Source organism: Oncorhynchus keta, chromosome 20 (genome assembly GCF_023373465.1).
Source record: "Oncorhynchus keta strain PuntledgeMale-10-30-2019 chromosome 20, Oket_V2, whole genome shotgun sequence".
Taxonomy (NCBI): domain Eukaryota; kingdom Metazoa; phylum Chordata; class Actinopteri; order Salmoniformes; family Salmonidae; genus Oncorhynchus; species Oncorhynchus keta.
In genome coordinates this window covers 6,751,632-6,769,152 of record NC_068440.1, presented here as the reverse complement: position 1 = coordinate 6,769,152, position 17,521 = coordinate 6,751,632, and the positions used below count along the sequence as shown (strand labels likewise).

Here is a 17,521-nt window from a genome sequence, read left to right as displayed (position 1 = left end):
TATCATGTTTTATCATTCACTGTCGATGGTGAAAGGATGCTTTTCCTACGGCAATATTTTTAATGTCAATTCAAGGTTTATTCTAATACGTTTATTTATTCAGGAGTTTAATACCTACAAGCCACGGGCCATAAAATAGATCTATCTTCAAAATATTAATGGTTAAAAAAAGTACAATTTCTGGTGATTAGAAAATGATATAAAAAATCTCAAGAATAATTTAAGATATTAAATTCAAATATTTACAAAAAGTAAAAATATAGATATTTGTTGCTAATCATTACAATAACAGAATATTCTGAAAAAGTAGCAATTCACCACTTGTGATTAACTGTAGACACACTACCCACCTCGCTTTCTCTCACACAAAATAATTACTGATGCGAACTTGCACCCCAGGGGCCACTCAAAATTCAGAGCCCATTTACGCCAAAGCGATGAGGTGAAAGCGATCCCTAACCATCACAGCGGCAACTGTGTCACCGCGCCAGGCAGCAGCCAGCCCCACCGGTACCTGAGAGACCGCCACGACCCCAGTGCACAACTCCACACCTCAGCTCCCGTCCCCCTCCCTCATCTGTTGTTACACCACCTCTCATCACCTGCTCGTTCTCTCTGGTTCTCTCTATTCTCTACACCTCCTTCCCTGCCCCCTCCCTCCAGTGTCAATTCCCCCATCCATCTATCTCCCTGTGACCTGCCCCTCCCTCCCTCTCTCTCTCCCCCCCCTCTCCAATATCTTGACACTCAGCAGGGTTGTTCTCCATCTCCCTGTGCCTCCAGGCAAACATATGCTGCTCTTCCCGTCAGATTCCGGTGTGTTTGGGAGAGGAGGGATTGTTTAATGTTTATTAATCACCTGTCTGTGATTTGGAGAGAGGAGTTGGGACACACTGGCTTGATGTTCACTACTGTGGCCCAGTTTTCCCATCCGGATGTTTAGTTTTTCCTGAATGCAGAGGAAAATTAGGGTGATACTTGTTACAGCTAATCAGTGGTGGGAAAAGTATCCAATTCTCATACTTTAGTAAAAGATACCTCTAATAGAAAATTAAAAGTGAAAGTTACCCAGTAAAATACTACTTGAGTAAAAGTATCAAAGTATTTGGTTTTAAATATTCTTAAGTTTCAAAAATATAAATAATTGCTTATATTAAGCAAACCAGACAGCAGTTATTTAAATAAATGTTCTCTTGATAATGTGTGAATTGGACCCTTTTCCTGTCCTGCTAAGCATTCAAAATGTAATGAGTACTTTTGGGTGTCAGGGACAATGTATGGAGTACAATGCACAATATTTTCTTTAGGAATGTAGTTAAGTAAAATAAAAATTTGTCACAAGTATAAATATTAAAGTACAGATACCCCAAACTACTTTAGTACTTTACACCACTGTAGGTAAAATTCAATAGGCTTTGTATATAGTATATACACATAATACTTAAAATATACTGTGTAAAGAATAAACATCTGTAAAATGTAATTATTTGTTACTTAACTACAGTAGAAATAAAGTCATGAAAATACCCACATTTAATTGAGGTACTTTTAGGAAGGTCCATCATTATATATTTGTATTCATTATTCATTTCTGGTCATACGGCTTTTCACTTTCTCATGGTCTACAATGCACGTACAAACACAGAGGAGCACACACACACACACACACACTACAGCGACAACAAGAGTACACAGCCAGAAGGCTGTTCTCTTTATAGGGGAGCCTGAAGAAAGCACTACGAGGACAAAAAGATATCTCAACAGTGCGTCACGTTTTATTGGAACATAAAGGGCAAGGTCTACGGTACAAAAATGTGGGCATTAGGGGTAAGCAGTGAGCGGTCACTTGGCGCCCACAGGGATAAGCTTCTCCAGGTCATGGGTGCCGTCCTTGTCAATCAAACGGACGCTGAAGGAGGGCAGGTTGAGGATGAAGCGGTGGTTCAGCTGGAGCGGAGAGAGAGAGAGAGAGGGGCAGTTAGGTCATGAGTCATATATAGGAGAAACAAAGCTATATGCATGTTATGGCTGTTATGTTCCTAGAACAGTTCTCGCAAAATGTTGTTTTCCTAATATAAAGACATCTCTATTTGACAAATTAAAGTCACATGCACCCGAGTGCTGATTGTGATTATCCCGTAACATCTCCAAATGTGATGAGTTGAAACCAACAAATAGTTTTTATTCGCCCAGGATTGCAACTGAATGTTTTTTGTTTGTCGCACTATTTTCGGTAAATCCTAGACACTGTCGTACGTGAAAAGCCCAGGAGGGAGGCCGTTTCGGGGAAACTGGAACATGCCATGCTCAAAGTCGCTTAGGTCAGTCGTTTTGCACACTTGTTCAATTGAACTGTAACTGAATGCCTTGATGCCTCATCTGCCTGCTTTATACAGCAAGCCATGGAACAAACAGTTTTCGTGAACAGGGTGGTGTACCTACTAAACTGGCCACTGAGTGTATTTCAGGGCAGATAAGTAGAATCAAGAGCACGGCATGCTCAACTATTTTTGGGGGGTGCAGGGTTGGAAAGGCAGATCAACTTTGTTACACAAGAACACAGGGGCGCAACTTTGGTTTTAGAAGTGTGGTGGGGGGGGGGGCATAACTATATATTTGTAGATCACGGTTGACAACTCCATTGTGTCCTCCTCCCAGAGCGCTAAGAACCTTGGCGTGATCCTGGACAACACCCTGTCGTTCTCAACTAACATCAAGGCGGTGGCCCGTTCCTGTAGGTTCATGCTCTACAACATCCGCAGAGTACGACCCTGCCTCACACAGGAAGCGGCGCAGGTCCTAATCCAGGCACTTGTCATCTCCCGTCTGGATTACTGCAACTCGCTGTTGGCTGGGCTCCCTGCCTGTGCCATTAAACCCCTACAACTCATCCAGAATGCCGCAGCCCGTCTGGTGTTCAACCATCCCAAGTTCTCTCACGTCACCCCGCTCCTCCGCTCTCTCCACTGGCTTCCAGTTGAAGCTCGCATCCGCTACAAGACCATGGTGCTTGCCTACGGAGCTGTGAGGGGAACGGCACCTCAGTACCTCCAGGCTCTGATCAGGCCCTACACCCAAACAAGGGCACTGCATTCATACACCTCTGGCCTGCTCGCCTCCCTACCACTGAGGAAGTACAGTTCCCGCTCAGCCCAGTCAAAACTGTTCGCTGCTCTGGCCCCCCAATGGTGGAACAAACTCCCTCACGACGCCAGGACAGCGGAGTCAATCACCACCTTCCGGAGACACCTGAAACCCCACCTCTTTAAGGAATACCTAGGATAGGACAAAGTAATCCTTCTCACCCCCCCCCCTTACAAGATTTAGATGCACTATTGTAAAGTGGCTGTTCCACTGGATGTCATAAGGTGAATGCACCAATTTGTAAGTCGCTCTGCATAAGAGCGTCTGCTAAATGACTTAAATGTAAATGTAAATTTGTATTTTTATTTAACTTGGCAAGTCAGTTAAGACAAGTTCTTATTTACAATGACAGCCTTACAGGGGAACAGTGGCTTAACTGCCTTGTTCGGGGGCAGAATAACTTTTTTTTTACCTTGTCAGCTCGGAGATTCGATCCAGCATCCTTTCGGTTACTGGCCCAACACTCTAACCTCAAGGCTACCCGCCGCCCCGTAAAGGTGGTGGTGATGAAGCACAGTGCCGTCATTCAGTTAGCTCGAAACAGGAAAAACAAACGAGCTCACCTCCTCAATGCACTTCTTCAGCAGGTCCATGGCTTCATCCCGAGTCAGATCTGAAGCATGAGAGTGATGAGAGAATTATGGTTAGCTTCATGTCCAGATGAAGAAGAACTTAAATACAAGAACTCTTCAATAATTTAATATTAAATCCCATGAAGAGTGTTGAGAGAGCGAGAGAGAATAGGGGAAACCGACAAGAGGAATGGAGCAGAAGATAGTGGGCGACGGAGGCAGAAAGAGGAGAAAAGGGAGAGATAATGAGGACAATAAAATAGAGGAACAGTAAAAGATGTGGAGGGAGAGAGAGGGAGAGAGAGAGATCCCACCTGGTCTGTAGTAGCGGTCGAGGATAGACAGGGTGAGGTAGGCTCCGTGGCCGTGGGCAGCGAAGGGGGCCTTGGCCAGAGCAGACAGGTGATCCATGTAGTAGAGCCCTGGGCCGTCCGTCTCATCAAACCCAGCCAGCAACAGGTTCACATGGTAGGGAGTCTGGTGAGAGAGGAGACGAGGAGGTATGGGTCAGTGAAGACATGGGAAAACAATTGGGATTGTTACGGCGATACTGTCGCCACATCTTGACATTATGGTGTTACGACAACGTTCTCACAATGGGCATGTGATGAAGGACGACACACACAATTACAATTCTTTGTCCGCGTTCAAACAACAAAGGTCCTGTTTTCTCTTCCTCTGTTATTATCCTCGGAGGTTGGTGTTACGACATCGACCAATAGTCAGTCGCAATGCGACGAAACTATTTAATAATACACCTTCTCTAGCGATCTCTCTCTACGGTCAGCACACTGAACCATCATTGCACAAGCTGGGTGCCAGACACTAGGAAGTGGCAGTGTGATTAAGAGCACAAAAGAAGCAAACTAAAAAGATACCCAGTATCAAGTTATTTTCAGATTGTTCAAACGTCGCTGCTATTAATGATCAGCTTTGATTTGGAAGTAAACAAAACGGGAGGTAAAACAACAGCAGCACAAGAGAACAGGGAGGGGTGTGAAACTGTCACAACCTGGAGGGTGGGGGGGGGGGGTAGATGGGTTGGAGAGGACTGAGGGGGGGTAGGTGGGTTGGGAGGGGTGTTGGGAGGGGGTCGTGGTGTCACTGGCAGTGTGACATCTGCTGGGAAACGGACCCCCGCTGCCCCCCCACTCCCGCCTTCACCCTATGCCCTGGAGTAATGCCAGGGCTCATTAAAAACTTCTGAAGTAGTCTCCCTCCTTCCCTCTCCCTTAAAATTACTTTTTACCCTTCTAGCCACTCCATTTCAATGAGCTCTTCTCCGCTTTCGCAATTCTCCCCTTTCACCATCCTCCCTCCTTGTTATAATCCCCCTATCAGGACAAATTGAAGTTACAGAAAGCGGTCATGGCGCCGCGCCCTGGATTGACGTTTGACAATTGCGGAGTTTCCTGGTTCAAATGAGTTAAACCCACTGACGCTATGAAACAAACGTTACAATTCAGCAGCTAAGCTTTGCATATGAACCCAGTACTAGAGGGAGAGCGACACAGTGGATGTCCAACGTGACATCCCCTGAGCTGCAGTAACCTGCTGTCATCTGAACACCTGCCACAAGTATCAACGTTGTTTATGTGCGAGACCCTTTCTTCGGGGGAAAGAAAGGCTGACTTGTCACGCTCCCTGTGGAAAGGGGTTACGTCTCGCCAGGCCATGCCTTAACTCATTGGTGTCCCCCGGGAAACACCCCAGTGGCGTCACCAACACTCACCAGTCTTACAGGTTACCACCCACACTCACCCGAGCAACACCTGTCTTACAGGTTACCACCCACACTCACCCAAGCAACACCCGTCTTACAGGTTACCACCCACACTCACCCAAGCAACACCTGTCTTACAGGTTACCACCCACACTCACCCAAGTAACACCTGTCTTACAGGTTACGGCGTAAAAAATACAGTGCTGGAGCTGGCATCGAAATAACCCTTCCTCCTCATGACACCTAGGAGGCCACCAGGCAAGCAGGCTCGTTAAATCCAGCACCTGAACTCAGGCCAAGTCCCAAACACATATGTCTTCAAAAGAACCTCATCACACACACACACACACACACACACACACACACACACACACACACACACACACACACACACCAGAGAGATAGGGTGTCCAACGGTATTAGGCATTCAACTAAAAAGGAGGATGTATGGTTGTGTCTGGTGATGAACGAAGTGAACCGTGGTAAATCAACCCTGCTCGCGCTCCCTCTCGTCTTCCACGTGCCAGCGCTCGCTCCCCCTCTCCTTCTCTCCCCCTCTCTGTGCACCGTGCCCTCCCTCCCACCCTCTTTGCACCGTGCCCCAGGACATGTTCTCTTTATTGGCATTTCCACTCAATCTGCTGTATTAATTGTTCATCTGTGCTGGAACAGGGGAGTCATGTGCAATATGGCACTAGTAATTATTTGTGCCCGCGCTGTACTTAAAAACAAAAACCCCAAATGCAACACTAGCACCGGGCAAACTGTTGCCGTGGCCTTTTTGCTAAATCTTTAAATAAAGCAAGAGGGCTTACTTGTTCTTTGGGATACAACCCAAGAGGCTACACACGACTGACATAATGGTTTATAACAGAGAAAGCCTGTAAAGTTCATCACCGCTCTTAAACAAGAACAGTGGCTGTGCTGTCCATTTTAAGAAAAGAGTTTTTGAAATACATAATGCAGTTGACTTCAGGCTGCCCTTCTCTCACACCATTCCTGGTAGGTACACAGTGCACCCCCCCCCACCCCCACCCAATGCCAAGCTCTATCACCACCACTCATCCCCTGATGTTTTCGCACCACAAGAGACATCCTCTTCGCTTAACAGCTTCGCGACCCTCCACTCAGGTGGACGAGAGAGAAACATTCAGAAATGTTCCGGAACGTGTGGAAAACGTGTTTATCTAACATATGTGCATGTCCAAATACTCTGGGGTGGGTGTGAATTGGAGAGCACAGCTAAAGGAAGGTGTGGGATGTCGAGGAGAAACTGTTTGGAAGCCCTGCGAGAACTGAGAACAGCGTACGGAAATTCAATATACATTAACAAGGATATATGTACCACAGGGTAAAAAAAAAAAATGTTTTTACTGCCTTTGGGCAGGCATGAATTTCTGAATATTTTGTAATGTTATCCCATATCTAAAGCATATATTGAACCAGTAGCAGCCCAACTGTAACACCGACTCAATTGCACACGCCCTTCTGTGCAGTGTTGACTTCTGGGCCTAGTTCAAAGCCCTTGGGACTGGCCCCCTTTCGAGCCTCCCTCTCCCACTCCCTCTGCTCCCCCCTCCCTGTGTCCCACATTCCCTCCTCAGCCCCACTAATTGTTTTTTGTAATTATTTTCATCCTTCTGCTATTGTGACAGGCAGCGGCTGCACTACTCCTAACATTAACCTCGCCGCAACCATATCAGATTGAGAGGGACGGATACGAGGAGACTTGACTCGGATGTCCTTCCCACACTTTCCTTCTGGCACACACACAATCGTCATACACACACACGTTCAATGCTTCACAACCAGGGAGTGGTAGGACAGGCACCCGATGGGTTGCGCTCTGTTTCTGCCGCAGGTGTTGCCTACCCTTGAGACTGGAGCGACACTTGGGCCAACTCACAACATATTGACAACAGTCTCTGGATCAGTCAAAATAAACTCGTCACCCACATCTCAGACTGATATAGTAGAGGTACACAACGGAGACAAGATGCGTGTAACGTGTGCTACGCGAGCGCGTCATGACAGCAGTAGTTTTGATTTTTTTAGCTGCTTCGCTGGAAGAGACAGGTATGCTTGTGCCCAGTTTTCCTCTGAAAACAACGGGAATGTCTCGCGCTCCGCAAAAGTTAAGTGTCGCAGGTCCATTAGACTGAAATCCGACCTGAATGTGTGACATAGTAGGGACGTCAAACATTCAGCCCGCTGCACAAGCGCCTGGTAAGATTTTGCTTAGGAGCACCCCCCCTCCCCCTATCTTTAAAAATGGTTAAACTAGTGAGAAATATAGCTATGTGATATTTGAACAAATAATTCAGCATCATCCTAAAATAAGATTCTTTTGACATATCTAATTCATGTATATTTACACTACTTTTCATGTGGACAGTATGTGTTACTACATTACACAAGCTGATGTTTTGACCACATCCAATTGGGGGGAATTACACATCTTTTTTTTTAACCTCAGATTGGTCAAAACGATGATACAAGATCAAATCAAATCAAATGTATTTATATAGCCCTTTGTACATCAGCTGATATCTCAAAGTGCTGTACAGAAACCCAGCCTAAAGCCCCAAACAGCAAGCAATGCAGGTGTAGAAGCACCAAGTGCTTAAAACCAGGGGTTGGAAGCGGTTCAAGGAAAATAACTGAAAACACGAAAATAAAACGTTTTCAAGGAACAAACGTAACTAAAGTGATTCATACTGTTCCGGAACAGAAGCGTTAAGAGCATGGGAACCAGTTATAACCTGGATTTTACGTCCCAGGCATTTTTCTTTATAGTGCCACAACAAAACAAAGTGCCATTGGGTATTTGTATAAACTAGGGTACCAGTGAGGATTTCCTACGCTGGACAACTTGCTATAGATAGTCAATAAGTCATTGATAATATCTATAATTGTTTGTCATGGCATTACATTAAGCTATAAGGGGGAACATTGCTGTATTTAATCAAATTCATTTAAAACCTGTTAATTAATTTCTCATGGTTGGTGTCTTGACATTTTTGCCCAAAATCGTCTGACATAAAACAATACTTTTCTGTCCTTGCATGTATAGCAGTGTCAATTGTAAGTATATCATATATGAAGTATTAATCCGTTAAATTATACATTGAATTTGAACCCTGTAAGAATCCTGGATCTAGCTGGTGGACAGTTTTTTTGTATATAGATCTCAGAAATGCAGTATAACTACGTAACATTTCGTGTCTCCTTATGTTACGGGGTGAAAACAGTTTTCATGGGCACACAAAATCCCCAAAAATGTATGCAATTGGAAAATCAAATGCTTCTAACCGAAAGAGTCACCTGACCCTGATACTTAAAACCTAAATCAATAATGCCATTAATGTGGTTCTTCAATAATGATGCATAATACTTGCTGGATGCGCATTTGGTGTTGAGCTGTTTAATTAGGGGCTGCAGGTCGCCTAGTAGTTAGAGCGTTGAACTAGTAGCTTGCAAGATCGAATCCCCGAGCTGACAAGGTACAAATCTGTCGTTCTGCCCCTGAACAAGGCAGTTAACCCACTGTTTCCTAGGCCGTCAATGAAAATAAGAATTTCAACTTAACTGACTTGCCTAGGTAAATAAAGGTTAAAAAAATAAATAATTAAACTTCATTGTGATATTTTCACACGTCTTAATCCTGGAAAATCATTTTCTGAATGACAGTCAAGTGACCAATAGCTGTTTGACTACCACAACAGTCCCAGTGCTGGAATAAAGGTGTTGGGCGAGGAATGTCTAGAATATTTATGTCTCTCATTCGTTACGCCGGTGAAGACAGCCTGGATCCACATTGGATCTAATATCCCTAGCATATTGATGTTGATCATCTGTTCTCTGCTTGATTTTCAGCAGGGTGTCGTCAGATTTAACAGAGAAAGCGTCAAGGTAATGAGTTTGTGTTTTCGTGTGTTGGCGCCTTCGATTAGACACGGAGTATACTGTGCGCAATCATAGACTATTTCGCAACACCCAACATAACACTATTAATTATTATGTATATAAAGATGACAAATTACATAGCCTAGTAGATCAGGTCATGAAATAACATGACAAATACATTTTGGTTTCCATGTTACACCTGCAATTTTAAAACAATACAAGGGGCTTGAAGTAGCCTAGGCTGCTTGAACTTGTTGGAGAAATTCATGTACTCAGAAATTCATGTACTGGAACAGACATACCTTGAAAATCAGACATTTCCTAAAGTTGGTGCTTGAGAAGTCCTTGTAATTATTGTAGCCAATAGGGTCTCCTGTTCCCCTATAATTGTTTGCGATTTCATTTTAATATTTTTTTTTTGAGAGAGATGTGGCCACTGGTTTGATACCAGCTGACTCTATTGAAAGGTGTAGCGCTACTCTGTTGCGGTAAAACTATGTGTAGTTTTGAGGACGACAACATCGAATGCTGGCTTTAACTTGGCTTCCTATACAAATCCCTCCATTACAAAAGGGAACAAGGTTTTTGGTTGGTTGCTCATTAAAAAAACAGCGATGGTGAGATTAATGCTACAGCTATTCATGGCTTTATGATGTGTGCCTGTGTCGGCCACATAGGCTACAGAAAAATCTCCATGCATGTATCCAATTTATTTAGTCAGGCAATTCCACATTCTCACATAATTTAAAATGTAATAATAATTTGAATATCAATACATTGACAAGGCCAAAAAAAATGCATTATTCTTAAAGTGGTAAGGGCCTACTTTTTAAAACACTTTTTTTTTTGAGGGGGGGGTCTATATTCAGTCTTATGTACAATTATATAAAAATTACAATTAAGTGCTTGAAGACGTCCTTGAATTTGACTTGCCACTCTCTGTATGAGCCCTGCTTAAAGGATGTATAAGGCCTATGTTGTTGCATAGGTGGCGTTATGGGCAAATGTGCATATATTCCTCTAAGTACACGTGTGGACCTGGATAAAAGTCTGTTTTATTTATCCTAATGTCACACATTGGCCCCATGATTTATAGAAAAACCCCTGTGCAAAGCCTCACTCACTCAGACACTTACTCCAGCGTACCTGCAAGCTGGAAATCTTTGCCTGTGTGTGTGTTTCGGCTACCTGCTCCTCCAAAGCTTTAGGCTACTGTACTGACGTTACAAGCTTGATTCAGTAGACAGGGAGAGAGCTTTTTGATGAGCTAGAGATGTATGGATTAACTTGTTCAATGCTAGTTAAGGATACTATAGGCTTAGGTATCACATTTCACATTGAATTAATTAACTACAACAAGGCAAAGATGTGTTTTTAATTCTGGTGCGCTCTGCACACATAAGCTCGTTAGCTAGCTACCTCGCTCATTAGCTCGTTAGCTAGCTAGCACCTAAAAGGCATTCAAAGTTCCTCTATAGAAACAGCTCCTAAGTATAACTGTGGACCTTATTCATATAATACGTCATAACAAGATGCACAGCGCTTCAAGCCGCCTTCTCTACCCTCCCTCGCTCTCGCTCGAGCCATTTGCTACACGTGTACGTCTATCATGCATGTAAACAACTAGCTTGTCTGAATGATAAGCACTGATTGGTAATGCAATGAGCAAAAAGTAAAATACTGTTGATTTCACAGGTTACAAAACCTACGATATAAGCCGGTACTTTTTTTTGTTGCCGGTCAGAACATTGGAATGAAACAATTTGGGGGGTCTGTTCAGAACTATACGATTGTAAAATTATTTTGGTTCCAACCAGTTTAAAACATATCAATATCTTTGGTTGTCATACAAGGGGTCGCAAGACTTCAGTTAAACTTCAGTCAACTGTTGTCACTGTTGGTATCCTACTGTGGGTCGAGTTTCGTTGAAGATAAGCAAAATAATATATCTATTTTCCTCGATGGCAGCCTCCCGAAATCAACATCCACCATACAAAATATAGATAGGAGCCATACAGGATGACTACACAGTTTGAGACACATGCGTGAGCGTTGTAAAATAAATGTAGCAACCTATATTATTCAATTATTGCACCCACACTGCGCACGCCAACGAGCGCATGTGTTGCCAAGGTCTAAAATAGAAGTCAGTTCTATTTGTGACGCAGATCGCGCTGCAAGTCCTGCCTCTCCCATCTCCTCATTGGTTTGTGGAAGCAGGTACCCACATGTCATCTCCTCATTGGTTATACCCACGTGGGTTTCTGAAAGACGAACGAGGTCAGTGGCGCTAATTTATTAAAGTTGTAAATCGCAATAAAGTCAAGAGAAGAAAAAGCCTGGAAGAAAGAGAGATGACTAGAAACGATTCGATTGACCGTTTTTGTGTGGATTAATAGGCGGAGTAGAGGACCTTGTGCATTTCAGGTAAAATAACTGAATGTTTATATCCCAGGACAAATTAGCTAGCAACAGCAAGCTAGCTAAATAGGACAAATTAGCTAGCAACTGCAAGCTAACTAGCCAAATTGCCATAAATGTTTAATGCTTTTCAACCTGTCCCCAAATTAATATAATTGGTTCAGACTTTGTTTTCGATATTTCAACCTGCATAGTATCCTGATCGTGTATGGTGTGGGGTGTACAAAATCAACATGTGCGCGGTCGGTTTGGTCAGCATGTTAGTTTTAATAGGACATGCAACCTCATCTCCCCCTCTAACGCAATTGATATCAAAGTGATAATAGATTTTTATTTTACCAGGTAAATTGACTGAGGACACATTGTCATTTACATCAACGACTTGGGGAATAGTTACAGGAGAGAGGGGATGAATAAGCCAATTGCAAACTGGGGATGATTAGGTGACCATGATAGTATGAGGGCCAAATTAGGAATTTAGGCATGATTGACTAAACAGTGGTGTTTTTCTTTCTGTTTTGGCGACCGCCATATTGAAATACAACATTCCAAAATGTAGCCATCTGTGTTATGTATGTTTTCCTCTAACCAATGATGTAAATGAACCTAAACTCAGTAAAATCATTAATTATTGCATGTTGCGTTTATATTTTTGATCAGTATAACTTGAATTTTCAACATTAACTTCCAATGGTATTGTATTTATTCAGGTAAAAACTGCTGAATGAGTCCAACAATGTGCTGTGATTGATTTATGTTGATGACATACCAGAAATCACCAAAATGGGTTTGCTCAGCCAAGACACTGGCTAAGTGGCAATAGCACAGAACAACTTTGGAGTATCGCAGTATGGTATGCTAGGCTACATTGGAAATAAATAAAAGCATTGGTCCACATTAAATAATTACCCTGCTTCGAAGGTAGTCTGCAAGGTTCTTGCGTGTGAAGTTGGCTGCTGCTGTTGGACTGAGTTCATAACCTGAAAGAGTCCAAATGAAAGGAAAGCCCCATGAGATGTCACCATGGGGTAACACATAACCGGTGGAAAAACATTCATAAATAAAATGTACAAACAATATTTACAACGAGTATTGAATGCACATATGTCAGTAGCGGTGGCATGAGTAGTACTAGGCCATCTTTATTTTGACACAAGAGAAACAAGAAATGGGTGGCACTTACCATTCCTCATTTTGTATAGCTGAATATTCTTCTGAATATACTCTGCAAACTGCACTGTGTCTCCGGCCTCTCCCACACATAGCAACAGAATCTTATCGCTCAGCTTGAACATCTTGTCCTGGTCTGAGGGCGATAGACAATGTGTTAGTTATTTAATCACATACGCACTCCGAAAGGAAATAAATCCAAATAATACATTCTTGAAGTTAGTTTGATTACAAATTGTTCTACTCTTTCAGACTTTTCTTACTTTGAGGGAAAATATTGCAAGTCATTTTGATAATAATCTGGGCCTGCTAGTGTGTGCGCTCCTTGCTGACTTTCACTTTCACAATTGAATGAAGGGAGTTAGCTAGATGGCTTGCCTTTTTAGGTAGCTAAAGCAAATCTGCAAATCTGCTTGGGGGTTGTGGACATGCAAGTTAACAAGCCTACTAGCTCTTCCAACACAATTGTTAACAAACAAACGTTGGTGATAACTGGAAGCCAAATCAATTCGGTAGCGAGTGTCCGCTTTTCTGATCTCGACTCATTGGCCAGGGAGGAAGCTTCCTAGCTGATTAGCTCACATAGATGCTAGCTAGTTTGCTAAACTACTGTTATCTCATAACATGTAAACTAGCATGCTTAGCTAACAACAATTATAATTAATGTTTCAGTAACGTTATATGATTCAAAACTGAAATGTGTGAGACAAATATTTAGACCATTTTGCTGATTTTACAAATGAGTTCATGGCTAACAAAAGCAGGCTAATTTAGCGACTAGCTAACTGCAAACGAGCAATGACTAGCCAACTGCAAACGAGCATACCCTGTTTCATCTTAACGATGCTGTGGGCTGCAACATTATCAGCAGCAACTAGGACAAAGTCTTGTCCCTGAATTCCGATCAAATATTCCATACTGTCACTTCCGAGTAACAATTTTGAAGTAAAGTTTTGCCTGAGGAACAACGCAACCTCGTTTGTTTCCTCAGATTACACAGCAAAACTTGAATGATAGGCGCATAATGTTGACGTCATGAAATATGACGTTTTTCTCCTTCTCATGTGACAAAGGTCTGGGGTTTCCACTAGTTACCACAGCCACAAAGTCAGAAATGGTTAGGCGTAAGATATGCAGTGTGGTTAGGGTTAGGTTTAAAATAATATTTTAGGAAGATAGATTGCAGAAATGGGCGAGGTTTACAATTTTGTGGCTGTGGTAACTAGTGATGACCCAAGTCTGGGTGCTGCCACTGAAAGTCTACTGCAAATGATTGTGGTACAATCTACTGTATCTCTGGAATATACAGACTACTTAATTGTATTGAATTAAATTGGGATGTTTAATAGCCTAAAGCAAGATCAAAGAAGAAACATTAAAAAAAATGTTGAACACACAGACAGAAAGAGACACACACACACACATTCTGCATAAAAGCAAAAACATTTTTTTATATAATACATCTTAGATTGTATAATGAATTTGTCTTTTTATTGAGTATGATTTCCGTTTGCTTTGGTTTTCAAGTGGGATTGCTCGTTCAGTTTGTTCGGTCCAAACCTCCCAACTCTGTAGCCTGCTGAATGTCAGGTTAGAAAATGATCAACACACAGGTTAGAAAGCCATAAACACACAATTTGCAGATGCACTTAAACTGCTTGCAGAAAGTCTTAGCATTACTCATCATTAGTTTTCTGTCTTTTTCTGTCTATCTGGGCTTTGTAAGCCTCCATTTTGAGCTCTCTGAAATGCACCTTGTAACATTAGAAATTCCTATGCAGTTTCTCGAGCTCCGACTGTCAGGCACCCTTTGTAAGCTTGTGTATTTTTAACAAGTTATTCATGTCTACTTGTCACAATGAGTGAAAGTTATAGATGTAGAGATGTGAGGAGTTTTTTTATGCACAAGCTCCACTCAAACTGGGTGCTAGAGTTATTGATTTACAATTCTGATGTGTGTTGGCTTTGTGTGTTGGCAGGCTGACTTTGGAAGCTGGATATTTTATACCCATTTTCATATTTCTCTCTCTCTCCCCTTATTTCACTCTCGGCAGTTGTCGCTGGTTCAGCTTGACTGCTTCGTTAGGGCTCATCATTTGCATTCAGATTAATTATCTAATTACCGACAAATGTCCGGCGGCCACCCCACACTGCGGCTCGTCAGCTCTGAGCCTGTAATTATTTTAATCATTTACTTTCATCTGGAGCGTTCCTGCCATACTCCTGTGTTTAGAGGCCATTCTTAATTACCCTGCCAAGACACTCTTCTCCTCTTTTTGTGAAAGAGAAAGGGAGGGAAGGAAGAGAGAGAGAGAGAGAGAGAGAGAGAGAGAGAGAGAGAGAGAGAGAGAGAGAGAGAGAGAGAGAGAGAGAGAGAGAGAGAGAGAGAAAGCCCAATGGGGACATGATCCAGGAGCACTGACAGCACAGAGGAAGCTCTCTCAGCTCACCCCCTTCTTCATACTCTCTCTTTCTTTCTATCTCTACCCCCCTTCTCTCTGCACAACCCCCCCTTTCCAACTTCATCCTCTCTTTCTCTCCCCTCTACAATCCCCCCCCCACACACACACACACACTATCCCACCCTTTCCCCCCTATCCTTCCTCCCTTTCCCCTTTATCGCAAGCACACACAGGAATCGCCCCTGGGCTTCAGTGCTCTGACTGCTAATACACTGACTCACACACACACACACATACACACACACACAGAAAGCAAGAGAGCAGAGAGAGTAGAGAGAGAGAAAGAGAGAGAGAGACTAGATCAGAGTGGCGTGCACACGCACACTGTTTGTGGCACACATCACAATGCACACATCTTTCCACTATCCGCCTGGAAAATCTATACACCTCTCTGTCTGTCTATCCTTTATTTAGACAGCCATCAGCCAGCCTGTTCCATCTCTCAGTCTGGTTCCTGCCCAGCACATGAGAGATGGGTCAACTCCCCCATGACCACTCAGTAATGATGCTCTCACTGAACCCTTAAGCGAGATACACTCACCCTGACTGCTCTTGTTAAAGAAAAAAGATACAAGCTATGTAATTGGCCTCTTGAATATTTAAGTTAGCCCGGGATGAAAGTTTAATGAAAAGATTATTATCTACCAGTTTATCACACTATTTCATATTTCATTTTATTCACTGGCTACTGCTACAGCACTGTCCATTTGGACAGCCGTGGAAACAGCAGAGAGACTCACGGGTTGAAGCCGCACGAGACAGCAAGTAGAATATGATGAATTACATTAGTGAACTGAGCAGATTTTTTCTCCTTCTATGTATCTTCACAAAACATTCAGTCAATACTTCTAACACACACGCACGCACGCACACACACACACACACACACACACACACACACACACACACACACACACACACACACACACACACACACACACACACACACACACACACACACACACACACACACACACACACACACACACACACACACACACACACACACACACACACACACACACACACACACACACACACACACACACACACACACTGTAAGGTTGCTGTTATTTAGTCTTATTGTTTGTATTTATAGGGGGAATTAATCCTTTTTGCCAGAAATGGTGTGAAAAGCAGACAATGTTGTGCTTTGACAGACATAGCACTTTAGCCAAACCCCAGTGGGATACGTGACAGAGTTTGTGAGGATTATGTATGGACCCAACTTGCCCTAAGGGGAGAGTTTCTGGAATGGGACATGGTTTGAACGACAGAGATTAGGGATCAAGGTGCACGGAGCAAACCATTTGAGGGAATAGCCTACACTGGTTAAAGCCCCCATTTCACCATACAAATAAACCCCAATAAATATGCTTGTCTTTTTGTAAACACTGAAAGATAAAAACAGTCTGGAAGACGAGGCTGTGAGGCTCAAGCATTTTGACATGGTTCAATATACTGAGATAAGATTATTGATCTTCACACACAGATTTTTCTTTGTGACTTTAGACAACATTCGCATGGATTTGTGAGATAGCCTAATTGGCCGCGTAGGCTAGACTGTAACCTGTTTAATTTGTTGATACGTTACTGCAATATTGCAAGAACAATTTCACACTAACCAACAGACTGGCCTATGATGTGGTGGATCATGATTTAGAAATCTGGGGCTTGAATGGAAGTGTCGAGGGAATAGACAGAGTTATTGTGTTAAGACTTTGTTTAACCTTGCCTTCTTAGATTTTGGCATTCAATTATAGGTCCTGAAGAAATGCGAGGTCGGTATCAGTGGCCCCGTTTATCGGTTTAATCCACAATTTCATGGCGCTGGGGCGGGATGGGTAGTGGCCCCCGCTCGCGTTTGTTGATGGGATGTCACCGTTTAGTGGTCCCTTTCGTATCTAAACCGGGAGAGAACGTCGAGGGAACCTGGGCACGAGAGACCACTTCATCTCAAGGGGGTGAAAGAGAGCAAGTTAAATGGAAGTGACAAGCTCTGAAAAAAATCCTGCCGGCAGCTGCGCGCATTCGACATAGCCAGCTCCCCTACTGTCGCCGGCCGCACGACCCCCGTGCCTGGCACACACACCTGCCGCTCCTCGAAGCGCTTTCACCGACAG

General features: G+C 43.2%; 1 protein-coding gene across 1 annotated transcript; it reads right to left on the bottom strand.

Annotated features, from left to right (window-relative positions):
* Positions 1 to 1,753: 1,753 nt before the first annotated feature.
* Positions 1,754 to 13,960, bottom strand: LOC118399230 (proteasome subunit beta type-2-like). Its single transcript, XM_035795145.2, has 6 exons — positions 13,763 to 13,960; positions 12,950 to 13,072; positions 12,676 to 12,746; positions 4,031 to 4,193; positions 3,708 to 3,757; positions 1,754 to 1,947 (listed from the first exon to the last, which is right to left on the bottom strand). The coding sequence occupies exons 1-6, from the start codon at positions 13,851 to 13,853 to the stop codon at positions 1,843 to 1,845; spliced, it is 603 nt and encodes a 200-aa protein (XP_035651038.1). The 5' UTR covers positions 13,854 to 13,960; the 3' UTR covers positions 1,754 to 1,842.
* Positions 13,961 to 17,521: the final 3,561 nt, after the last annotated feature.

What these genes read in the sequence shown, in the direction of transcription:
- LOC118399230 (XM_035795145.2), bottom strand. Translation starts at nt 13,853, where the DNA reads ATGGAATATTTGATCGGAATTCAGGGACAAGACTTTGTCCTAGTTGCT. An exon ending in GCTATACAAAATGAGGAATG is followed by an intron (nt 12,747 to 12,949) that starts GTAAGTGCCACC and finishes GGACTCTTTCAG; the next exon opens with GTTATGAACTCAGTCCAACA. An exon ending in TGAAGAAGTGCATTGAGGAG is followed by an intron (nt 1,948 to 3,707) that starts GTGAGCTCGTTT and finishes TCTCCGCTCCAG; the next exon opens with CTGAACCACCGCTTCATCCT.